Below are 27,774 nucleotides of genomic sequence, written 5' to 3'. Positions count from 1 at the left end.
ATGTTGGACGGTAGCTACAACTGTCTGAAAATTTCATGGAAATCTGATAATTACAATCACTTTGGATAGAATAAGTATTAAAATTTGAGTAACAGGAGTTAAAAGTAATATAAATAAGTGTCGGGGACCACAAAAACCTTCAACTAGAAGAAAATTTGAATTAAGTAAATTCAAGTTGTTAAGTCACTATGCTATTTTATTGAGACTTACCAAGTGCTTATTTTCTTCAAGTTAGAGAAGTTTTACTCTGTATTTTTTCCCCTCCATATTATTAGGTCATAACAGAATATCACCATTTATTCATTTTTCTTTCTTTTTTATATTCTCTACCAGAACCTTCTTAGAGCATTGTAAATTCATTGGCCACAGAGGAGACTGATGTAACAAACTCTCTTCATTGCTTATAAAAATGTCATGTATGAAATGATTAGTATGAACTGTACAGATAAATTGTTACAACTTTATTCCATCTCTCCTTAAGCCCATCAGTGGCAAAATAGATAAAAACCACAAAACATCAGTTGATTCCGAGTTCCCAATTGACCATGTGGAGTTTTTGGGTTTTTTATTCATGTTTGTAACATCTAGAGACCATTTTCCTTATAGAAAGTCTTCCTGGAAGGCACCACAGCAGATTGCTCTTACGTTGAATTGCCTTCACCTACACAGCACTTCTAAAACATTATAACACAACATAAGTGTTACCATATTTTACGGACTATAAGATGCACTTTTTTCTTTGAAAAATTGCCTCCAAAATTCAGGTGCGTCTTATAGTCTGTAGCGTCTTAAGCAATTTCTTAAAAAAAAATACCTATAAGACGCTACAGACTATAAGACGCACCTGAATTTTGGAGGCAATTTTTCAAAGAAAAAAGTGCGTCTTATAGTCCGTAAAATACGGTATATTATAACACTTTCAAACTTTATACAAAGTTTGAAAATGCTCTATAATGATTAAGGGATATTCACATAATAAGACTACAGCCTAGATTATAAACTTGCTCATAATTGGGAAATCTGTGGCCAGCCACACAAATCTTTAATGTAACTCTTGCCAATTCTTATTTTTACACTTATTAATGAATTTATAATAAAATGATTAGATCTGCATGCCAGAATATTATCCATTAAAACAAGAAATAAAAACTGTTTAATGCTGATACAGTAGTTATTATACTGCAAGCACTTTTGACATTGATAAAATGTCAAAAGTGCTTATGGTATAATAACAACTGTTTACTGCCAACAGACGGTAGTTATTTCTTGTTTTAATGTATTAATTAGTTAATTGAAAATAATTTTTATTTAGCAATAGAAACAATCTTGAATTTTATAAAGTTTGTGGCATTTTATTACATTATAAATGTAAACAAATTTACTCTTTTTTTTATTAAACTTTTTTTATTTAAAATACATAGTCATAATCAAAAAACAAAAGTATTGGCTTCTCACAAAATAATATATAAAAGTAATACCCGATCTGTCTTTATCAATATTTAATGAAGCCAGAACAAAATTTATTTACTTAGTTTTTATTGTAAGTCAAATAAATTGACTTAAGGATGAGTTCGTAGAGTAAATATGAAAGCATCTGGCCAAGTTACTTTTATATTTGTGTGAAGTGTTAAAAATGAAAACATTTAAATGATAACACATTTATATGAAAACAATTTTTTTGAAATTACAACTTAATTTTAAAAGTTAGTTTTTGTTTGGCATTATTTCTAAAATGAATATTAACTCAAAACTGATAGTTGCATATAATATTGAAAAATTTGTAGGATTCAAAATCTTTATAAAAATTTTACTTTTTTTTTTTTCTAAAAAAGTAATAAAAAAATATTTGTATTATATTCAAGTAAAGACAGGAATATTTAATTACAATTTAGATTTCATCTGAGCTAGCAACTTGTCTAATTTCATGGCCAGTGCCATGTTGCCTTTAATACGAAGGCTGCCTGCCATAAAAGCTGAAGTGGGTTTCAGAGAACCGCTAAACATTTTCAAAAAATTTTTAGAATCTGTCATGAATGTAACATCTGCTTTACTTCCCGGTGGATCGCCTTGACCCACATCGCCGTTTCCGTTCTTCAAATCAATGTACCAACTAATTTCGTCTTTATCTAAAAAACAAAAACACAATTAAAATTTCATAGATAAAATTTTATTGACTAAAAAAAATTTTGTTTACCTTTAACTATAAACTGAAAGACTCCATTAGTCTGTTTGACCAATTCTTCATTTGCTAAATTTTTTATTTTGCTGAAAACTGTTCTTATCTCGCTCGCTTCGGCCGTTTCTTCCTTTGCAGAACTTTGCAACTCCGAAATTTTCATGTTATCAATAGGACCAAATGATTCCAAGTCACTATCACTCAAGAACAAATCTGGCATTAAATTCTGACCTGCAATTAAAAGAAATTTCTAATACTTGCTGCACATTTGCAACAGAAATGTAGATAATTTATAGAATAAAAAAAATATATTTAGAAATAAATTTGTCCAATTCCCTAGACAAAACTATAATATAAATTCTCTATAAAGTATTAAAATTTATAAATTTAATATAGAAATACTGACTAAATTCATTATAATTGATTGGGTTCTTATTATTTAATATATATATATATAATAAATATCGTTGAACGTTATCTAAAACTACTGGACGACATGTGATACCAATAGGATAAGGCATTGAATAGAAAAAGTTAATTTAGAATTAAAAATTGGAATTTAGTGTCTATCAAAAGTTACTTGTAGTCTGGACTGTGTCAAATACATTCATTCTCACAACAGCAACTACAAAAATAGATTACAAGATTCCTTTATATACTAGATTTAAGGTGGTAAACACAGTAGAACCAAAGTCCTTCTGGCTACTTTGTCTCTGGATGAATATCCTTAAATCATCAAAGGACTGTGAATGACAAAATAGCAATGTACAGTTGTTCACAAGTAAAGACAGGAGAGGGAAGATGTGAAAAGCAAGAGCACAAAAGAGTGATGCATAAGCTGGTAATGATACCTTGCCATTGTGGCAATACTGTGTTGAAGTCTCCTGAAATAAAGTGCTTCACAATATGAACATTTGTGGCTTAAAGTGCCAAGATAATGTTCATTTGATATGGTACCAGTTATCGTCACTTTGACACGAGTAACAGGAACATGACAACAAACCTCCCACATATCATCTCTTATGTTCTCTATAATGGTGGCTGTTGATGTTGCCACAAGACCTGTGGAGGCATGCTGAGTAACTGAAATGTTGCAAAATTTTCTGATTAAGAAAGGAATAAATGAGGTTAAACTTTGGAGTAACAAATAAAAGTTACTACAATGGCATTTGAAAATGACTAGTTAACACTTATGAAGTGCAGAAAATTCATATCGAGCAAAGATCTTTATTAGAGCCATGCATTCCTTTGCAAACTATATACACGGATGGCTCCTTTGTAAATCTGACAGAATTGTTGCACAAAGTTTCTTATTGGCTCCCTATACAAAATGATAAGATATTTTGAGAACTTTGAAAACCTATATCTCCAGAACAAATCATCAGATCTGAAAACAAAATGCTTATTGCATGTCTGCAGACCCATCCCTATCTATTGACACTTAATTTATTCAAATCTGTTGAGAAATCTAGGCAGATTTGAACAAATTGAGTTCAGCTAATCAAAATCATCTTGGCATAATATATACACACACTATATAACTCTAAGTTGTATATTATTTCATTGGTTGAACAGAAATTTTTTAAAATAATGTTAGACAATAGAAAAAGTCAACAGGTCACTTGTGAACCAATAATAATTATTGAAATATTCAAATTAAAATCAAATTTTTACTAGAATATTCTCTTAAAACATTTTTTTTAGAATAAATTGCCAGTGGATCAAGAATCTGATAGTAGAAATAGAATTTCTTAATAAATAATAATTAATTAATTAAATGGTTAAAAATAAGTAAAAATTATAAACAATATTTCAATTCTGAAATAACTATATCACTGGAAAGACAACTTTGACTACTTCATCTACAAAAATAAAATAAAAAACGTTGATTTGGCAGAGTAAAAAACTAGTTTTCAAGCATTTTCAGATATGTTCAGATCACAAACCAAGAGTTTACAAACAAATTCAAGATTTTTAACAAATTTATCAAGTAAAAAACATGGGTTTACCTGGTTCGACAGCATATTGATCAAAATTCTGAATGCCAGATTCTTTCAAAATATGTTCGTCAATGCAAAAGTTTCCAGTGAAAGTTTTACTATCTTTAATGAGTATTGCATAAGCGGCGTCGGCAATAATTTCGGGTTTACGACAAGATTTTGCCACTTCTTTGCCCCCTAACATTTCCATGGCAGCAGTCAATATAGCTAATTGAAAAAATATCATTAATATATTTCCTTAATTATAGGGTAGCTGTATTCTTATTAGTTTCACTATATAATCCTTTATATTACATATAGTATTTCATACAGCAAATAAATATCCAATGGTTTAACCACATACAGTTTATTATTCAATTTTCTCTTCTAAAACAACTCTCAGAATCACTGGGAAGGATAATCAACACAAGAGAATCTTATTATAATTGTTTGACGCATTCCATATTCGAATTGCACTGGTCAAAAGTCTGAGGAAGACCACGATTATAGTCGAAAATGTTAGTTATAATTAAAATTTGTCGTTACTGGGATATAATAAGGTTCTTTTGAATTAATTTTCTCTTCTATATATGCATTTTGAGCTGATGTAAGGCATGTGTAATTAATTTGTACATGCCTATATGAAAGCACGTACAAATTATACAGCACTGAAGAGGGGTGGAGAAATTACGTCAGCCCAAAATGCAAATGTAGAACAGAAAATTTATTATTAAATTGTACATGGTTAAACCATTAGATATTTGTTTGCTGTATGAAATACTATACCTAATATAAAGGATTATAGAGTTAAAACTAATCATTAATATTACTGTTTTATAACAAAATTTTACTTAAACATATTGATCTTACATGATATTAATTTATATCATCATTATGTAATTATAACTATCATCCATGACAGATTTAATAAGGTTGATATTTGTAAAATTTCTAAACTTATAAAAACAGTAAGTGAAAATGACAATTTATGAATGTTAAAAATAGTAATAAAAAAATATTTTAATTACTATATATTAAAAATTCTTACCTGTTTTGGGCCAAAGAGCATTAACGGCAATTCCATCATCTTTAAATTCTTCTGCCATACCCAAAACACACATGGACATTCCATATTTAGCCATCGTATATGCTATTAAAGTGATTAATAATAACTATGTTTATTAAAACAAATTTATTCTTATGATAATTAAACAGAATTACTAATGTTAAAATTGATTTAAAATAAAACATGCTTAATTTTTTATGTATTAAATTTATTATCACATTGCTATTTTAGTTGTAAATTCTGAAGTATCCAGTGTAATAGTTCTTTATATAATTGTAAAGAATTTTCAGATAAAAATGATATTAAATACTAAAACAATTGATCTTTGTGAACTGGTTGTACGACAATTGGAGAAATGGTCCTTAGTAAACTTCAAACATAATATCCTCATTTACACCCGATATATTGATGACATGTTGATTATATGGAGAAATAGACTGGATGTTGGGGATGTGTTAAAAGTGTTCAATATTAACAACTACAGATTAACACTAAAACTGGATCAAGAAAGATACATGGATGTTAATTTCTTGGACACCAAGATTCATGCAGCAGATAATAAGTTCAACACCACAGTGTACCGCAAACCCACTTACATCCCCCTATTCATACCAGCCAACTCTGTTGATCCTTGATCATATAAGGCGTCAGATTTCTGTGCACTTGTGGCTAGAGTCCACTCACATTGTACACAGCTCTGATACTAACAATGAGCTAGAACAACTGAAACATATAGCATCCAAGCATGGGTACAGCCACTCATTTATCAACAATATAATGTCCACATACCAGGCCAGGTCAATCAACACCAATACTAATGTTAACAACACAGAATAGAAATGGGTAGTCCTAAGTTATGAACCATCCCTCCATCGCATATACAGGAGGATGACCAAGGATTTTAACATACACATAGTGTACAAAAGGAACCCACCATGTTCTGCATTTTATCTAATACGAAGGATGAAACTGAAGATGCTAGAGCACCTGGAGTTTACCACATCCCACTACAGGATGACAGATTCAACAGGACACTAACCTACATTGGTTCCACATACAGATCATTACAAGCCCAGTTACAAGATCACAAGCATGACATGGCTAAAGGAAACACCAATACAGCCCTGACCTGGTATGCCACCAAGCTGGGAATTTTCCCCTTATAGGAAGAGGCTAACCTAATACACAGGGTATTCGACAGACAACACATAAGAACATTAGAGGCTGCAGAAATCTACAGGGCCAACAGGTATCAACATGGATTACATTCCCGTACCAAATGCACAGAAGTATTATTTAGACGCTTAAAGGAATATACATTGCTTAATATATGTCACAGCCGTTGTTTGAATGGATTTGAAAAATTTTTTAAAAATTGCATGTACAACGTGGCAACATTCTATAAATAGAACAGTTATTTTTGTTTGACTTTTCCTGATAAAGGCTGATTAACAAGCGACTGAAAACGTTCCAATGTTGAATTTGGGTGTTTTACTGGAAATTTGATGTTCAGGCGAGAGTCTATAAATTCTTAAACATTAGCAAAATTGATATTATTTAAATGTAATTTTCAATTTATCAAAAAGTTTAAGTTTCAAATTGACCAACAAAAAGAAAAAATCCAGCAATGAGTTGCATATCTTTTCCAGCTGTTGAGATATTATTAAAAAAATAACTCTTATAATATTGAGCATAATAAATAAAATTGTGTAATGCTATCTGTTATAAGATTTTGTTATAAAAAGCTTTATATTTTTACTGTACAATGGCAAAAATTTACTTTAGAGATTAGTGATGAGTTTTACAAACAAAATGGTAAATGTTAATAACAAGTAAAAATCTTCATATGTCATTCTTCTTTTAAGATATGACATGTGACCACTGTCATATCTTAAAAGACCCCTTTAACTATCAAAATTTAATAGCATCAATGTCCCTCATACACAAGCTACTGTGCCAAGTTTTGTTTCTTAGTCTTTACTTCATCCTGTGATATTAAACAAAATAGACACCAACACACACACACACAGAATTTATTTTATTTTTTACTTTTTTGTGTTCAGGTGGTCTCAAAATGTGAAGATTTGCAAAAAACTCAGAGGGTCAACTTTGACATTATTCCAATATTTTCCCTTGTTGTGTATACATAACAGGCAGGAAAATAAAACTCAGACTTGATGTTTTAAAAAGCATAAACGTTCTGTGTCAGTACAACACAGAACTGTTATACTATGTTTAATTTCAATCAAATGGCAAGGAAAAAAAAAATTTAAAGTTATTTTATTGCAGAAAATTGATAAATTACAATCTTGAAGCAATTAAATGTTTGATACATAACTCATATTAAACTTAAATTCTTTTTTTCTAGTTTGTATCATTTGCTTCATAATTTAAGTATTTTGGTACTCAGTATACAGCAGTTTATCTTTTATTTCATATATATTTGAAACTCTTTATGTAAACTTCATATAATTGGGGTACTGCTTCATTAGGCCAAAATGTTGTAGTCCTGACGTGTCTCAATTATCCAGAATCTACAATGTTTCAAGTGAAAATATTTATATTTTTTAAAACAACAAAAATTCCAATTCCAGAAAAAAAATCAATGTTTAACTCTCTTTACTGGTAATGTTTTCCAGTAACCAAATATTTTCAGATGCAAAGACCTATCTTCAAATTACTTTAAAGATGCCTCTTTGATTCTAAAGTTTGTTCTGTATTCAGTATCAATTAAACTGCTCTTGTATTATAAAAATACAACTTACCAACATGATCTTTAAACCATCTTGGATTCATTACTAGTGGGGGGCTCAAATTAAGAATGTGAGGGTTACTTCCTTTCTTTAAGTGAGGTACACAATGTTTTGATCTAAAATGTTTAAAAATATATAATTAAGATTATTACTGTTTCTAACTTTTATTAATAATGAATTAGATTAAGTATTTTCAATTGTAAAATTCTACAAACATTATTTTTCTTAAATTAATGGTAAATGTTAAATAGAAATTTAGATTCAAAAGTAAGTTAACTACATTAGTTATTGATAAATACAATTTATCAGTGTATTTATAATTTATTTTATACAATTATACATAAATTCTAAAAATATTTTTAGAAACTATTTTATTTTGTGCAATAAAATAAAATAAAATGCCAAAATAAGTAAATATAATCATAAACAGTTATTTAATAAAGAATAATTCTATTAATATCATCAAAAGAATGAGAAAGACAAAGGACATCAAGCAATACTAAACACCAATAGATAAAATTGTAATTAAAGACTTTATATATATTAATAAAAGCATAATCAATATTGTATGTTACGAGTAATTTTAAAAATAACAGAATGCAGTAATAATCTGTGTAATTTATTGCACTAACAATCTACTAATTATAAACAGTATATATACACCACAAAATGTTTTAGTGGTGTCCAAAACCTTTTGTATGTACGTACATGTTTTATTTTGTGTAATTCTTCATTTATTTACTTTTATTTATAGATGACATAAAACAAACATTTCTTCTTCTATAAATTTTATATTAGATATTAAAGATTTTATTTTCTTAAATTAAATTCATATAATTATTCCTTGTTATTAACATCTTCCCGTGTAACTAACTAAATCAGAAATGAACAACTGTACGTGAGGTCCTAATACGTGGCCACAAGGGTTTTGGCAACAATTTTATTTTCCTATTTTCTGCCTCTAGCTATTCTAGCAACTCTAGTTGATATTTGTGACAAAGAGCATTCAAACTAACCTTGATCAATAAAAAGGTGAGAATAAACTATATATTACTAGTTTACATATGTTATTTGGTATCTAGTTTACTGGCAGTTATGAAGAGTATTGGTACTTGGGAGGCTTAAAACAACTTCATAATAAAAAGTGCATATGGCCTGCTAGAAGCCTACAAAGTTCATTTCTGGCTCACATTCAGAAAAAGTTGCTCATCACTAAACTAAATGTAATATGTACAGAAGAAAAATCACGGTTACTTTCTTTCAACGAATATTTAAAGTCAATACTACCAAATATAATTATATTATGTTTATAATTTGTACATTACTTATTTGACACTGTATTTTTCCTGAACAGATTTTTCAATCTATTTTCATGGATACAAAAATTTCCTATAAGAACACATTAAATTATTTCTTTTCAGTACTATGAAAATCACACTATATATTATTTTTATATCTACGAACAAGTATTGTCGTAAATATATATATAAAATCAAAATATACCACTATGAAAGCATGATTCCAAATAAAATACTGTTTATGAACAGTGTTTCATTTTTATTCCTTAAAATTTTATTGTTTAATAACTTAAAAATTCTTAAAATATTTAAAATTCAAACATTATTTTTTCTTTTCCTCTTTTTATAAATTAAAAAAGTGAGTATAACATATATAAATACTTACACCAAAAATGTACCTCTTGTATTAATATTATGCATAAGATCATATCGTTTCATGGGTGTTTCGACCGTTCCAGTTAAATGAATAGCACTCGCATTATTTACCAAGATGTCTATTCCTCCAAATTTTTTAACAGCACTGTCGACGGCACTTTCTACTTGTTCTTCACTTCTTATATCGACGATGCACGGCAGACATTTACCACCAATGTCCTCCACTTTAAATAAAAGAAATTTTTTATGAATTACTTTTTACTAATTTAATCTATATTTAATTTAAATATAATTAAAAACATTTAAAATAATTCACAAAGAATTAATTGAAGAAAACACAAGGATTCTTCATCTTTCGTCCTTTTCATACCTCCAAAATAAACAGTCTTTCGGCGGCGTTGATTTTTTTATTGTAAGTTCTTCCTTACGAAGAATCATTGTTTTTTCTTCACATAATTTCTTGTGAAAATTTGTAAAGATTTTCTTGTAAAATTATTTAAATTTAAAATAGTGACAAAATAATTTATCATATGATTTTGTATGCACGGTGAACATTTTTCACAACAATTAAATTTAATATTTTATGGGGTCTCCTTTGCTTTTGATTATGACCAGACATCATTTTGACATCAATGCCACCAGCTTCTCATAAAGATGTGGGTCCCATCCTCCTTTTTGCCATCTGGGTTTCCATGTCACTTCACAAATTTTCAATTGGACTGGCATCTGGTGATTGGGGACATTGATCTAACATAGTAATGTCATTACATTGAAAATAATCTGCAATAGTATTTGCCATATGTTTGGGTGAACACAGTTATTTTCCAATTTAATTTTGCAAACTAATTTCTCTAAGTTTTATTTAAGGATGTTTAAGTATTGTATATCTTGGCAGATAAAATGACCTTCAGATAAGATGAGGTATAAATTTTCGTCAAAGTTTTATAGTTTTAGCATATATCTGTCCTATAAGATGACCCCCAAACTATCAAAAGCCTATGAATTTAGTTTAGATCAGCGATCATCATCTGAATAATAATACTGTATAGCGTATACAGAATTATGTCCTATTTGTAATTTTTCGAACAAAGAAATTTTACTTTCTTGCATCTGGCAGCACTGATTCAGCATTCGGGTAATGACCTTGACTATTCACAAAAACGTCGTATGGGCTATTCTATTTTGTGCACATACCCTATTCTTTACTAGTAAATAATTACAGTTTGTGTGTTTTTTTTATAATCTCGTCCTTATAATTAATGCACTGATCATCTTTACGGCTGGCTAGGTATATGGTGGCTGCTTCCAGCCATTTGATATGTTGTGGGTGCCATGCTGTGCAGATAATTCTGGCTTTATCTATTATTTTTTTATGGCTTTATTTTTTTATAACGGTTTTAATTTGTATAAATTTCAATGTAATCTTTTTTGTATCTGTCCTATAAGATGACCCAGATTTTGGGGGCCTTTTTTTATGATTCAACTATCGCCTTATCTACCGAGATATACGGTAGTTTTCTTTCTTCCATTAATAAATACTAATTTGCCAACTCCTTTTGCACTGAAACACTCCCAAACCGTCACTGATTCACCACCATGTTTAATGGCTGGCTTTACATAGCATTTAAGTGCTCACTTTTTGTGCCACACTTTTGGTGGATCATCTGCTTCTGTAACCAAATTATTTGGTCAGATGAGAAAAAATTTGGAGCACATATTTCACATTAATATTTTAAATTTTATAATAAATTTTAAAATATAAAATTATGATTGCATTTTCAAAAAATAATAATACTGAAAAAGTCTGTCAGTTAAAAAAAAACACACTAAAAAAGTTTATTTTTTTGCAAAAATAATGGTACATTTTAAAAGACTTTGCTTTATATTTATATTAAAAATTATTAGTTATATTATCCTATTAAAAATATATTTTTAAAAGAATAATGTAACTATCAATAATAGTTTAAAATATTCATTCTTCTAAAAAAAGAATTAGTATTAAATCAATAAAAAACAAAATCTATTTTGTATAAATCAGAACATATGAAACTATAATAATTATCAAATTTAATATAAAAATAGAAATAAACGTTTCCATGATAAATCTTAATACCTTCTTTTGCGGCAGTATAAATAGTGCCTGGAAGTTTTGGATGAGGTTCTGCAGTTTTAGCTGCAATTACTATATTTGCTCCATCTTTAGCTGCTTTCAAAGCAATCGCTTTACCTATTCCTCTACTTGCTCCGGTAATAAAGAGAGTTTTGCCAGCAAGTTTCCTGTAATATATCATATAATGTCGAATCACAGTAACAAATACGATCATAATGGATTTTAATCAATTAAATTGTATAAAATTTGTTTAACTTTAGAAAAATATTTATTTGACCAAAAAATGTTTTCAACCTGACACCATATACCTTCTTTAAGTTTACATTTTGATTATAAAATGTATTTATTTTTTCTTATATTTATAGCATTTAAAATGTACTTTGAATGTTCTTTGTGTTCTGTTTTCATTTAAGTTTGATGTTCCAACTGAAGAAAACCTACAGTAATAAGCCACAAATATTTTGCTGGAGTTATACAAGGTATGCTTCTTTCCTCTGCTTACTTCTCCAATTTTGTCATAATTATTTTATATAATATTTTTATACAAATCAACTTTTACAAATTACAAAGTACACAATATAACAATTTTTAAGAATATTGAACTTAGTACATCCTAACCAAACAATCTGCCAAATTTTTAATGGGCCATTTTAAGTCTAATTCATAATCTGAAACAAAATAATTTGACTAGAGGTAAGCAGTTACACTGCTATCTCATGATAAATTTAATAATTATAAATAAATAAATTTTAATTTAATTTAGAATACTCTAAAGACTTGAATTCACAATACCCATTTACCACGTGGTTGCTTTTCCAGTTATTCTACCCAGACTTATGTCCGTCCTTTGCTTCTAGAGCCATTAATTAATTTAATTATAACCATACCGATCACTTATGGTGTACACATGTAAAGCCTTAGTACATGCTAACAAAACAATGTGTAGAATGAATTAGTAATTTATTAACTTCAATGCTTATGTGACTGGAGGGTCGGCACCTCTTTAGTGCCTCGTCAAAATAGACACCACTGTGTCTCAGTTGATGGCGTATTGATTCGGTCATGCAAGCGGCCGCATGCGCGAGCAATCGGATTTGGGACAGAGTGAGAGACAGCGTACCGGAAATGATTCATGCAGACTAGGTTAATGAAACATTTATTTGTAAAGGATGTAAAACATTATATTACAATACATTAATTTTTTGATAGTGAGTGTAATAGCTAAAATAGGGTTAGATAGGCCTAATTTTGCGGTCCTCGAGAGAGAGAGAGAAAGAGTTTACATAAGATTCGCGTGGCAATAAATACCTTGGGGTGATGATGTTCGAAAATAGTCTGATGCTCGTTCCTAGGAGGTGTTCTGGATCGTTCTTGATCGTGTAGCCATGTATCTTAGTCCCTGAGATACATGGCTTCATCTTCAAAATGCATATCTGTAGACGAGGAAGTATCCGTTGAACTGAAGTATCCGCAAGAACTAGGTATATCCGTTGGCACTAAATTAGGCACTAGATAAGGAATGATATTCCGTCGAGGGACTGGCGACGACTGACCAAAAATTCGGTTCCATGTTATATTCAACTGATGAACTTGCGACAATAGGTTGGGAGGTTATGAGAAAACATCACTTAGGTGCTGACAACTTACCAAATGATTAACTCCAGGTGTGAAAGTTGACAGTTATTCGACAAAATGGTTTTGTTAGAAAGTTATGTTAGGATGTAGTTAAGTAAACAAAGTACATAGTGCTGAGTCTCACATTTTTATACAAATATAAATGTCTATAAGCCAAATTTTCAGATTAAATTCAAATGTAATCTGACAATCGTTTGGCTTCAACATTTATATTTGTATTTGGTTACTATAGATAAATCAAATTTTATTTTTATTGTAGAGTTTTACTTTCACTGTTTATTACTTGTATCATATCAGGTAATGCATATAACATAACAAAATCAAATCTTAGTTCATAATCTTATTTCAAATACGACACAAAGAAATGATGAACAACAAATGATAAACAAGAAACAGCTAATGAAAAACATAACTGTTCAAGAAATGGATATTTTATCTATCAGTAAGACATGAATAAAATTACATTCTACATTTCTTAAAACAAATGAAAAATTTGCTTTAATGGAGTTTAAAGCTAAATTATTCATAGAATTGTTATTAGTTTTCAATATTTTATTTTAATTTCTCAGTTCCTGATCTGTTTTTTTTTTTTTAGTTAATTTCTATTGTTATTAAATTTTCTTTTAAATCTATTGTACTTTTGTTGTCTATCAGACTTTATTTTTCTCTTAGACTTAAAATTTAATATCAAATGAATTTAAAAGTTATACCAAAATATAAGATTGAAAAAATCAAAAAAATCCCCCCCTCAAAAACCTGTAATTCAGTTAATACAGATTAAATTTATTAGAAGAACAAATGTTTTCAATCACATAACAGCCATAGTCAGGTTTATTGAATTATACATAGAACAGAATTCAAAAAGCTAAATAAAATGGAACTTGTTTTTAAAGCCATGTGGGCATGCTTAGAAGAATGGTAAAGGAAAATCAAAATAAAATACAAAACAAAAAACAAGAAGTAAATAAAGTTATTCCAATTCTGTTTTATATATATTAATGCCAAATACAGGCTGTAGTAATGCTACAATTAATAATTAAATGCTAAATAACTTAATTACTGGTAAACATTTAATTAATATAATCTGATATAATCTGGCAATCGTTTGGCATTAATATTAAACAATTGGGTTAAGCAGTGTTTATATTTGTTCTATGTATAAATCTATAAACCTAATGATGGCCATTTAATACAGTTAAACATTTGTTCTTCTGAGAAATGTAATTCCTATTAAATGGATTACTGGTTTCTTTGAGTGTTTTTATTACAATGGAATTTTACTGCATTTTTTCATACCAGCATATTTAACAGATCATGTTGATAAGAGTAGAAATAAAAATCTCTAACAAGATTTGTTTAATTTAAAAAGTTCTTAGAAACTAAGCAATTATATCACAATTTTAAATCACTTGTTATATAGAATAAACTATGATCTGGAAGGCTTATACAGCATAAAAATTATGATTAGAATCCTGCTTTGAACTATTTTTTTTTCTAGAATGTTTCTGGATTATAGTTCAACCAAAATTTATATTAACTTTCTAATGTTGTCAAGGAAGAAAGTATCAAGGTACTGTCTCATTTTGTTTATTTTTATCTATCTTAATATAAGAAATAATGAGTTTGAAAAAGTTTATTTGACTGCAAATTCCCTCTACTTTTCATTAGATGCAGGTTATTCTTAAATAGGGTGTGCAAACGTAAAACTATAAAAAAATCCGATTATACCCTATTTTTAATTTTTGGTTCTAGAAAAATATTTTAACTGAAGTGCTTACATGAGAAGCTTTCATAACAATGATATGATATAAATTATCTAAATATTTAAGTCTGAGATATATGAATGCTCACTTCTGATGTCAAATATATTATTTAATTAATGTAACAACATCAGCAATGCCTGGTAAATCAATAGATTTGAAATAGTTTTGGTTGTCACTTGGCATTTAGCAACTAATTCCCATTTCTAAACAAAATGTTTCAGTTTTTCAAGTGTGCTAATGAATTCTTTATTGATAATGCATGCTTAGTGACTTAATGAACTCACTAAACAAGCATGACAAGCATCTAAGTCATTAAGCAAGCACAATAATGCTTGCTTAATGACTTAGATAAAACTAGAGGACCAACTTAATGATAAAAAATGCCTTCCTGATACTACAATGATCAGGTTTCCGCACTAATAACACTGTTTTGACGGTCAAAATAGACAGTTGAGACGATTAAAAATTGCAAACTTTACATGATCAAATGTAACAGAAAACAAGAAAATTTAAATAGTATAACACAAAACAGTTTGTTCAAAAAATAAAGTTTGGAATAAATTAATATTTTAACTTTTGTTTTAATTATGAAGAATCAGCAGTTCAAATACAGAGCCATAAGAATTTAACAATCCATTTACAAATTTATTTAAGTAAATATAAAATTTCACTTAAATATCATATACATTGGACTCATTAGCATCAACTAGGTTAGTATCACCAATTTGTTCTAGAAGAAATACTATACTTTCATGCAGTGCTATTCAAACTGTAGTGCTGGTCAATAGCTTATTACTGGCCAAGACAAGATTTCACTTAAAATTAAATAATTTTATGTATTACATTAATAAAACTATTTAAAAAGTCTTTTAAAAATTCACTATTTTATTACTTTTGTTTTTCTATTATTATTTAAATATTTAGTATAAGGGATGAACTGGTGATCAAAATTAGCCCAGGAAATGGTCCACAAACCCATTTTTTCAAAATTATTAGAACCAAATTTTATTATTCTATTTTTCTTATTAATTCAGTCTAAAATTCAAAATAATAATAATAATAATAAAATGCATTTGAACTCCATTCTCTCCATTTTATAATTATTTTATTTAATTTCACAAAGTACTGGTCCACTAATACAAAGTTTGAGCACTACTACTTTAGTGTATACCTAATTTTGCTAAAGGAAGATTTGATTAATGGATACTGCCAATCTTAATTCTGTTTTGAATTATATACAAAATGTACTAAATAATAATAGTTAATGTCTGTTCTGCTTACCTGCTAAAATTCATTTTTTTGTATTCAGTTAGTTTTAAGAAAACAAGTATATTTATTTAGTTAATTTTATCTATAATTTTAGATTTTTTTTGACCTTTCAGTTATTTTCTTCAGAGGTTTAAAAAGCTTCTTTTGTAAACAGCATATTACAAAAAAGTTCTGTATTCTTTTACTGTACATTTATTTTAAGGATTTTGTTTTTAAAATGTCAAAATTTAAATTAATATATATATATATACACACACACACACACACACACATACATGTGTGTAAATATTTTAATAGTCTTATTTATCAAGATTGGCTTACACTTTAAATTCCATGAAGTAAACTTTGCTCATTTACTTATATCCTTATCCCTTTTTATCATCTAAGTCTATCCCAACAATCTTTCTTCTACCGTATATCACAAAACCTGAATAATTTTGATGAATTTTTACATCTTGATCTCCCTGATTTTAAATTTGAAATGTAAAAAAGCATTGTATCTCTTTTAAAATTTGTTACCTGTTTTTATTTAATTTTATTTTTGTTTTAAGGGGAGTTATTTGTTTTTACGATATGTTTTTCTAAGGAGAAAGTAATCAAATGTCTATCCAGACTTTTCCTATAAATTTAAGGAAATAAAATAAAATAAGTATATGTATATTGTATAATGTATATATAACTGCACACACATAATTGTAGGTTAAAGAAAATGATAGTGAAGTTTAGGGTTTGTCAGTTTTTAAAAACCCGGTTTTTTGAAGAAATTTGTATAATTTGAAAACTGGGTTTTCCCAAGTAAAAAACCAAGTTTTTGAGCCTACACTTAAAACATAAACATTAATAAATTATTTGATTAAAAACATCAGCATTTTGACACAAAATCATCTCTGGCATAAAACAGGAATATTGTTAAATACTAAGTTTGATAAAACTAACTGCAAAACAAAAAATCCCCCTACACCTAAAAAGTGTCCAATTCAGCTCAATTCAAGCTCTGAATGAGATGGTTGGGACCTTATCAGAGCCGTAGAGCATATCCATAGGAGCAAAAAAGTCAAAGGAACCATACCTCTACAAGTGACCCTTCACGAGTACAGCCCCCAAAATCATGTCATGCAAGATCAATTACATAAATATCTTCAAAAACTTGAAAAAGTGACTTCGTCCAGTCCTAGGACACGAAATAGTTTTCAGTATTAGAGGGTACAAACAAAACGAAAAATTTAATTTATTAATTAATTCTTTAAAGATGATTAAACCTAGCTCAGTAGCAAGTGAGAGTTTTTTTCTATTTCTGGCAATTTTGTTTACAAAATAAGGACACGGTTGAGCAATAGATCTATAGATGTTCTTTGCTTTCTAAAATCATATTTTCTTAGAATAATAAGAAATAAAATAATATTTTGTAGGAATTCATTTTTGTTAATGATTTTCTGTGGAGTAAATTTTATATTTTAATGTGATATTCTGGCATTTTTTTGTTTCATTTTTTGTAGACATTGGTCAATTATATTTTTTTATATTCTTGAAATGTTATAAATATTAAATAAATTAAAAAGTTATATGTATATGTATATATAACTGCACACATATAATATACAAGGAAATAAGAGATATTTACAACTTATTTAAGTTGTAAATATCTCTTGTTTCTCTTTTTTGGTTAAAAATTCGAAAACCTGTTTTAACCGGTTTCGTAGAAAAGTTGAGATTCAAAACCCAGTTTTTTAAAAAGTCAGGTTTTGTATAAACCCCAGTGAAGTTGATGATAAAGAATATGAGGATACAGCAGTTCCTATTTCAAATATGTGCTCTTCTTGCTGTTGACTGTATTAATTTATTTAAAGTGGAGAAACTTCTAAATATGTATTTACATCCTTTTATAATTTACTTAAATATATTGAAAAACTCAGTTAAAAAAATACAGCATGTCAAATGTTCATAATAGATTTTTAAATAATGTTTTATATCTGAGTGTCTTTATTATTATTATTCTTATTCTGTATGAAGACTACAACTTAGATCTAATTCTTATCCACAGTTCTGTTCTACTTTATATATATATAATATCAATTAAAGCATGTTACATGTTTTGACCATTCTATTTTTCACTAAAAGCATGAAAGGATGACTGTGCAGTATTAAAACAACAAACTTCCTTATATTGTAATAAAACAACTATAATACCTACGTCTGGTTTATCCAAACAAATGCTTGATAATTTAATATATACTTTTTAAAATAAAATTTAAAAAAGTTATTTCCCTACAATTTTAATTAACGTATCCAGTATCAAAAATTATTGTGTAATTTGTTGAGTAGCCTATTGACAATGTGATTTACCTGATAATGTTGAATTAAGGTTGTTTTGGTACATTTAAATTAAGAAAAATCTTAAAATTTATTTCTTATTCAATGCAAAATACAACTTATTTGTATTATTAACCATGATAACTGAGTGAAATTGGTTTTAAAAAATATTAAAGGTTGGTTTCTTTGCATATTAATTATTCAGACAGACAATTCTGCCCTTAAAATGCTCAATACTTTTGTTTTCAAACGTAAATGTACTATCACATTTTTATATTAAAGAGATTAATGTAATAACTAATTAATTGATATATTTCCTTGGTTAATTTCCTATTTTTAGGAATTAAAAAGAAATAAAATAATTATAATAGTAATAAAATTAATAACAACTCAGTACATTTTAAATCTCAATTCTGATGATGTTAAAAAAAAAACTCTAAATATAATTTATATATTTTATTTTTTAAAATTTAAATCTCATATTTTTAAATCACATAGAGAATGACAAAGTAATGTAAACAAACACATACCCTGTGTTGAGCATAACTTAATTTTAAGCAGAAATTAACAAAATGATTAAATTCTCTGCAGATAACTTAAGTTCATTCGCATTGAAATTTGTTTTCCTCTGTCTGCACTTGGTAAGCAGACAGTCTCGTGATCATGAATTTGTTTTCCTCCCAATCAAGCTAAGAGATAACTATCCACGTGTCATTTCCTTTATCACGTGTCATTTTCTCTAACCTGGTGGCGAAAAAGTGAATTAAAAATTTCAAATTTTATTGCAAATATTATATTTAATAATTACGAAAATATATAACGACATAAATAATTTAATAATAAAATACAACGATTAAGAAGTAAAAACTTCATAATTAAAAAAAATTATGAGTAATTATAATCTATTAATTTATCATTTGTTTGACATTAGACGGAAGATAATTTCGAAATTTAAAATAAATTTTAGTTTCCTATTGTAATTAACTCTAAAGAAAGTAGTATTGAATTAGTTTACAATTTATTTGTTTACATGTGTATAGTTGATAATATATAATATGTTCGGGCGTCTTAGGTAACGGAGCTTCTGGGGGATCTGGGTTCGAATCTGAACGGTTGAAAAATCAAAGAAATATTTCGGTAGTGGTCCGGCCAGATATGTCGGGCTTCATCCCATTGTGGGCCTGGCCGAGCCTGTAATGGGCTTGCTAAAAAAAGGGCCCTCTTGGTATCCAGGAGGACGGAGAGTTTTAAAAAACCTTAAAAATAAGTAGTATGGACTTATAGATTAGATCTGCGTTTAAAATTTTAAAAAAGTACATATTTAAGGGTTATTTGATACAATAAATTATATATTAAACATTCAATAATTCAGTTTTACAATGTTATTTTTAAAATAATCGTTTTCCATGACGAGTTGACTGACTCTTACGGAGGAGTTGACATGACGAGTTGACCTTTAAAAGAGGAAAGATAAAAAAGATTTTAAACGACTTTAAACAATTTATATTGATTATATTATCATTTTATATAATCAGCATGTAGTGTAACTAATTCCAGATCAACCTGAAAGAGATATACGTTGTGACCGTTTATCATTTCTTTCTCCCCTCGTTAATTTTAGAAAGGATTTTGTATTATTTTTCGGGGAAGAAAAAAAAACTATACGAAATCCTTTCTAAAATTAACATACAAAATTAATAAATCAAATAAACAATTTCACTTTGGAACCGCAGAAGTTAGAAAGGAACTTCTTTTATGATAGGACCTAGTGTTATCTTTCACGTATCATTTTTTATTATCGTTTGTCAAATTCTAAAGTACGAAGGTTACCAAAATAGTATTTTATGATATTCAATAGAATTAAATAATAACAGACAGTTGCTTAATTAAATTAGTGGTGAAATTTAAATAAAACTGTAAAACTAGGGGTAATTTCATGAGTGTTTACTTTACAAAAAGCTTACTTATTAAATTTTGCTGGAAACTTGAAAAAAGAGGTTTAGAAAAGTTTCAAATGCTGCAAACACCCTTTGGAGTTGCTACCGTGTCTCGTCGAAAGGTACGCGAGTGGTAGGAAATTTAAAAATGGCTGAACATGATTGATGACGATCGAAGGCCAGAAAGACATTCAATGGCCACCACAGACAAAAGTAAAAAAAAGATATTGCTGCCGAGCAGATGTTAATCGTCCAACCACTATCTAGCGGATGACTTGGACATCGTTTTGTTCATGGTAATTGATGTTGCACGAACTGGGATACCAGAGAGTAGCGACAACGATGTCTTTTTTACTTTTGTGTATGGTGGCCGTTGAAGGTCTTCATGACATTGGATCGTCCTTAATCGATATTCGGCCATTTTGAAATTTCAGATACCACTCGCATACCTTTGGAAGAGACATGGTAGCAATTCCCAAAGGCTATTGCATCATTTTCTCACTTTTTTCAAGTTTAGAACAAAAAATGCAGATTCCTTCAACTTTAACGTCACACTTCATAAAACCAAAAATCGCAAAAGGCATGCAGTCTATAATCAACTGTTACTAATGGACGAATTGCTACGAAAGTCGAGCAAACTATAACAGGAAGTTAGCACAGATTCCGGTATTTATTCTAATGCCTTCTGTGATCCAAGTCCTAGAACGTTTCGATTACATCTTGTATTTTTTCAAGTTTTATGGAACTTAATTTTGAAGTTTTATGGAACTGAAAAACAGAAATAAACTTACTGTAAATTTATTATTGTGACGATTAAGCATTTACACTTTGATCTTATGATCAAAGTGTAAATGCTGCATCATTATAGTTTGCAGAAAGGGTCTTGCAGCTTAAGTGAAAAATGTAGGTAATATGTGGTTACAAATGATGAATATTTCGATTTCTATTCTTACGTAAAACATTTACAAAAGTTTCTGAATTTTTTTCTTTATTTAGGAATGCTAACTGACATTTAAGAACAGGAATGCCATCTCACTGTTGCATGGATGAAATGAATATCTGTCATATTCTTATTATGAAAGTATTTATTAGGTAATAAGTGAAATATTCTTAATTTATATAAGCCTAATAGATATAATATTCTTTACACCAATAATTTTTTTATGCTTTTAATTTTATATTCATGGAAATTGTCTTTAGTGTGTGTTTATAACACTATTAACTAACATACTCCACGTTAAAACGGTTTGATAACGACTTGTTTTTTTTTTTTAAGATCATTGGCAGTGAAAGAATAGACATTAGTCAGTCTGAACTGGTCAGATGAAAGAGCTGGAAAGAAGTTGGATGTATGTGGATACGCGCTTGGGAGTTGAGACATGGATCTGATCCGTGTTTTACATTTATAAAACATTTCTTATATCATCGTTATCATAAATAATTTTATTGTATTATATTTTTTACAAATTTTATTGCTCACTCTTAATTCACAGAAATGGAAGGAGAGGTGTAATTAACGTGTGATTACCCACACGTTAATCGCACCTCTCCTTCCATCACTTTCATCTGACATAGACCCATCCTGCTCAGGCTGACTCTTTCGCTGCACAGACTATAGTAATCACTAAATTGCTATAGAGAGCTTATCAAACAGGAACACCAGGTGATTCATTATATAGACTTTATTATTTCAAAAGGAAATGCCTTTTGGGCTGTTCGCTCCCCATCACTGCTATACATATCTAGTAAACCGAAACAATGAATTACATTATAAATTACAATTAGTGAAATCTGGCAACCATTAGTACAGAAATGAGAAGAGTCCATTTTGAATAGACTTACGTTGTCCCCCTCTATTACTGGGTTTTAATAACACTGCACTGTGTAACTATCAGTTCAATTGACGAACGTACAGTACAGTGAAGTTTTACACCTTTTTATAGTTTATTGTTTTTTAAATATTTCTTAATATTTCGTTAAAAGATTTTACCTTTATACAACTTTTATCAAATTTTTGTCAGAAATCTTTTAGCTTGTTTTACAGATAACCCTCTTTTATCACATTTTATTAGAGTTTTAAGGCCAATTTACATTAATTTTTTTAATTATAATTTATTTTTGTTTTACTGTTTTTACCATAAAAATCATTCGTAAAAATAACGAAAGAAATATAGCGGTATTTCAGTACTCGAACTGTTCCAACTCGAACGATTCGGTATTCGAACAAATTCTGGAGTAAGATGCTTCGTACTCGACTGAACAATCGCGACCAGCTATAACAAATTATCGATTAATAACATATTTTTAGTTTTTTATCCATAAAATTTTTTGTGAAAAAATTTAAAACATGAAGATGTTGCTGATATTTTTGATCAAGATCAACAAAAAAGTTCACAACATTAATTATTGTTTCAGTTTACGTGATGTGTATAGGAGTGATGAGGACCGAATAAATCTAAATGTGTTTTGATTTTTAATAACGGTCTGTATGTTTATTTAGTTATGGTAATGCAACACTTAGGTAATCTGCTTAAAAGAGATGCTTTATTAAAAGACAACTGGCCCCTATTTAGGCGTTAAAGACGTGAAGAAAATCCAGAAAACTCTACGTGACTGGTGAGACGCAAACTCACGACTACCACTGTTCAGGGAACGGAACCGCTTGGCTACTGGTGAGCGCGAAGTCTGTGTAATCAATCACATAGTGTACCTATATAATAAGTTCTCTACAGCTACCTGTACATTGGACATCTGTGTTACTTTTTTCTAATCCATAGAGGATCCCAAATTTTATTATCAACAAATCACAGAAAATTCATGACTTTCATTCGAGCTTATTCAGCAAATATAATAAACGATATTTGTCCATTGTACCTTCCAACTTCGTCATATGTTCACCAAAACTTGGCAATGAAAACAAGAAACGTTCGTTTTCATGGCCAAGTTAAATCCCGATTGTAACCAGTGCCACCTTGTGGGAGCGCTTATCCGTCGTTAAATCATAGTTCAAAGCTTCTTGTATATTGTGTAATGCACTTTTTCATAGCTTGTGCCTCTATTTTATAGTTTGCGGCGCTCGCAAACTATAAAGTAAGGGTGCCAGTGCCAAAATGTAATTAGGTTTATTGGTTATAATTCGATTACGGCAACGCGACAGCTTGGCGACCTGCCAAAGGGAAATGCTTCCCAAGAGATCTTTTATGTAAAACTGATCCCTATTTAGGTGTTACTAACTTGAAGAAAACTCGAAAAACGCCACATGGCCAGCCTGTGAACCCACGACCAGTGTAATACCCCGTTCGCACCGAGCATTTCAATCTAGATTGTGACCAAGGTCAGCGACTATGCCTTGGTGCAAACACCCTCGACCGTTTCAATTTCGACTGAAACGACGTTCAATCGCAATTGACTGGAGAGAGTTCTTGAAACTAGATCTAGTCATAAGAGAGATCCCACAATCCCACGCGCGCAAGAAAATACAAGATGGCTACAGAACACGTGTCGGGCTAGCGGCAAAGAAATAAAAAAGATGTTTGGAGAGACGATAACATCTGTCTATTATTAGATATATGGCAAGAAAAAGTATTTATTTCTAATCAAAACTTCCATTTTGTGTGTTGGTGTTTGTGACTTACCGAGTAGTTATGCCAGTTTTATCATCGCTTACAATAGCCGGGTTATTCTCAAGCGAGTTACCTGTGCGAACGGCACGACGTTTGAATAGCGACAGTCACAATCCAGATTGTAGGTAAATCGAGATCGAAGTTAGTCGAGGATTGTGTACGAACGTAGTATAACAGTTTCTTAATCACGCATGTCAGTGCTAAGCGCTACTCATCAAAGTAATAATGTAGCACTATATCATAGTAATTAAGTGAATATAATATTTGTTCTTTTTAATTATATATATATATATATTTATACGAATTATATTTAGTTTATTATTTTTAAAACATTTTTGCCAATAGATGGCGCTACTTGTAAATCCAGCGAATCCAATAGACAAAAATTAATTCACGTATATAAATCCAATAAATATTTTAGGGGGTATATACGAGATTATCTAAGAGCGGCCGGATGGCCGGTGGCAGCCTACCACCCTGTGGGACCCGGAATCGGAATCGGAATCGAAACCGGACGGGTCGAAAAATCCCCAGGAATATTTTGGGTAGGTAGGCCTATATATCGGGCACCATCACTCAGCAGCCGGCTGCCCCAATGTGGGACTGGCCGAATCCATAATGGGCTTTCTAAAAGAGGCCCTCTTAGTGTCCACAGGGTGGAAAGAGTTAAAATAAAGAAAAAGAAGAGGTTATCTAAATTAGTAGTGTGTTAAAGAACCGCTGAGTTTTGTAGTAATTGGTCGTGTGGGGAACGTCACTCTCCACATCTTAACAGTCGTAACGAACCCCAGGTGGTAAGAGTTATTACTTCCTGGAACGGGACCGGACTCACCCTGTGGGACCTTTTGGTCAGCCAGTTGCCTTTTGTTAGCCACATCGTCGAGTCATGTAACTGTTACGCGAGCAGAAAATAAACGTAGTTTTGTTACTGTTCGTCTCATTCGTTTTTAATCGCGCGGAGTGACGAGAAGCAAAATTAATAGCAGTAAAAACACTACATTGGTGACCCGAACCCGGACTAATAACGTAATTCAACTAAGAAAACTACCGAATCCACCCATTGGAACCTTCATCAGGTACGTCGTTCTTCCTTGTTCACGACTTCAATCGTCAGATCATGGCCGAGATTGGAGCAGTAAAAATCCCTCCGTACAACTTTTCCGACCCAGCCTTATGGTTCCACATGTGCGAAAGCACATTTGCTCTAGGATCTCCAAAGCCGATCACGGAAAGTGCCACAAAGTTCAACTACGTAGTGGCTCATTTACCACCGGAAGTCGCATCAACGGTTAGAGACATTATTATTTCTCCGGACCGTACAGACCCGTACGGTCACATAAAGGTGGAACTTATTAAACGATCCGGCGAATCGTCTCAACAAGAGTTACGAAAACTATTGGCCGGAGAACAGCTAGGAGACCGCAAACCTTCCGAACTACTACGTGTTCTAAAGCGTCGGGCGGAAAATTTTCAAATCCCGGACGCAGTTATACTAGAGTTATTCATACAACATCTTCCGACTTCCGTCCAATCTATCCTAGCCGCCATTACCCCACTCGACGTAGACAAAGCAGCGGAAGTAGCGGACCGCGTGGTGGAAGTAACCCCTGCAACGATAGCTTCAGTGTCGCAACCTGAGAAGCCCGATACCTTAACCAACAAAATACTAGTCGAAATAGATAAACTTAACAAGCGAATCGATAAACTAACGCAGGCACGTCGGGATCGCAGCGACCATTTTTCTCGACGCTCCCGCAGTAGTTCAGGACATCGCAACAATTCCACTCACCGCAGTATCAACAACTACTGCTGGTACCACAACCGTTTTGGCGCAAAGGCACAAAAATGTACTCCGCCGTGTAGTTTTCCAACAAACGAGAGCGGCGAAGCGTAGAGGCGACATGCACTTTGCCGGAGCAATCTCGTCGCCTGTTCATCCTAGACAAGAGAACGAACGTAAACTTTCTCGTCGACACAGGTTCCGACGTATCAATATTTCCAGCCTCCTCGTCACAAAAGAAGCGCGCATCTCAAATGACCTTGATGGCAGCAAACACAACTGCAATTCATGTCTACGACCAACGAACACTCACTCTCGATTTTGGGTTAAAGAAAATTTTTCGTTGGAAATTCCTTATTGGCAACGTGTCAACAGCAATAATAGGCGCAGATTTCTTGTATCACTTCCATTTGGTACCGAATCTTAGACGAAAATGTCTCACAGACGTTCAGACAAAGGTAAACTCTCCAGGCAAATTATTAGAAACCTCCATCCACTCTATCAAGATAACGACCAACGACTCCATATATCATAAGATATTGGAAGAATTTCCTGAGATCACCAGACCTCCACGTCCTAACCAACCCGTAAAACACAACGTTGTACATCACATAGAAACTGTTGGTCAGCCCGTAACTGCGAAACCACGTCGCCTAGCACCCGATAGGCTTAAAATCGCTAAGGCCGAATTCGATAAGATGATAGCTCTCGGCCATATGCGAACATCAAAAAGCAATTACGCATCACCACTCCACATGGTCACCAAGAAAAACAGTTCAGATTGGCGACCCGTGGGAGATTATCGTGCTCTAAACGCACAAACCATAAAGGACAGATACAGCGTTCCAAACATCGCAGATTTCACATCGGAACTGCACGGAACACAAATCTTCTCTCACATAGACTTAATCAAGGCCTATCATCAAATACCCATCTACCCACCGCACGTGCACAAAACAGCTATAACGACACCGTTTGGTCTCTTCGAGAGTACCAGGATGCAATTCGGATTGTGCAACGCATCCGCAACATTTCAACGGTTCATCGACGAAGTAACCAGAGGACTCCCCTTTGCATATGCTTTCGTCGATGACATATTAATAGCGTCACGCTCCCAGGAAGAACACATCTCGCATCTTCGCGACTTATTCCAACGCCTCCAAGAATATGGGTTAACCATAAATCCGTCGAAATGCACCTTCGGCGTACCATTAATCGAATTTCTCGGATTCAAGGTCTCGGGAAAGGGTCTGGAACCACTCCCTGATAGAGTCAGAGCCATCCGAGAATTTCCCAAACCTTCGTCTCTCACTCAACTTAGACGATTCTTAGGCGTAATAAATTTCTACAGGAGATGCATCCCTCGAGCGGCGCACACCCTCGCCCCGCTAGTGCAGCTACTAGAAGGAAAAAAGAACGGGAAACGTACGTCACTCACTCGGAAAGCAGAATCACGATCTCTGCAATGGTCAGAAGCGGCAGAACAATCCTTCGTATCAGCTAAGGAAGCACTGTCCAAAGCCACACTTCTCCACCATCCACTACCCGGAGCTAAACTATGCATATGGGTAGATGCGTCAGACGTAGCGGTTGGAGGAGCACTGATGCAATACAACAGGAAATGGGAACCCATCGCCTTTATCTCAGCGAAACTGGCACCAAATCAACGCAACTGGTCAGCTTACGACAGAGAACTATTG

The 27,774-nt window shown here is 31.1% G+C and overlaps 2 protein-coding genes across 2 annotated transcripts; one reads left to right on the top strand and one right to left on the bottom strand.

Annotated features, from left to right (window-relative positions):
- Positions 1 to 1,827: 1,827 nt before the first annotated feature.
- Positions 1,828 to 19,468, bottom strand: Hsdl2 (Hydroxysteroid dehydrogenase like 2). The gene is made up of 8 exons (XM_067280415.1): positions 19,265 to 19,468; positions 11,761 to 11,924; positions 9,658 to 9,871; positions 7,987 to 8,090; positions 5,204 to 5,305; positions 4,186 to 4,383; positions 2,195 to 2,407; positions 1,828 to 2,126 (listed from the first exon to the last, which is right to left on the bottom strand). The coding sequence occupies exons 1-8, from the start codon at positions 19,276 to 19,278 to the stop codon at positions 1,882 to 1,884; spliced, it is 1,254 nt and encodes a 417-aa protein (XP_067136516.1). The 5' UTR covers positions 19,279 to 19,468; the 3' UTR covers positions 1,828 to 1,881.
- Positions 19,469 to 25,359: 5,891 nt separating this feature from the next.
- LOC136983618 (uncharacterized) lies at positions 25,360 to 26,537 on the top strand. Its single transcript, XM_067280411.1, has one exon. The coding sequence runs from the start codon at positions 25,412 to 25,414 to the stop codon at positions 26,186 to 26,188; it is 777 nt and encodes a 258-aa protein (XP_067136512.1). The 5' UTR covers positions 25,360 to 25,411; the 3' UTR covers positions 26,189 to 26,537.
- Positions 26,538 to 27,774: the final 1,237 nt, after the last annotated feature.

This window comes from Centruroides vittatus, unplaced genomic scaffold, assembly GCF_030686945.1.
Source record: "Centruroides vittatus isolate TY-2023 unplaced genomic scaffold, ASM3068694v2 contig_884, whole genome shotgun sequence".
Classification (NCBI taxonomy): Eukaryota; Metazoa; Arthropoda; class Arachnida; order Scorpiones; family Buthidae; genus Centruroides; species Centruroides vittatus.
This window is presented reverse-complemented; position numbering and strand designations above follow the sequence as displayed.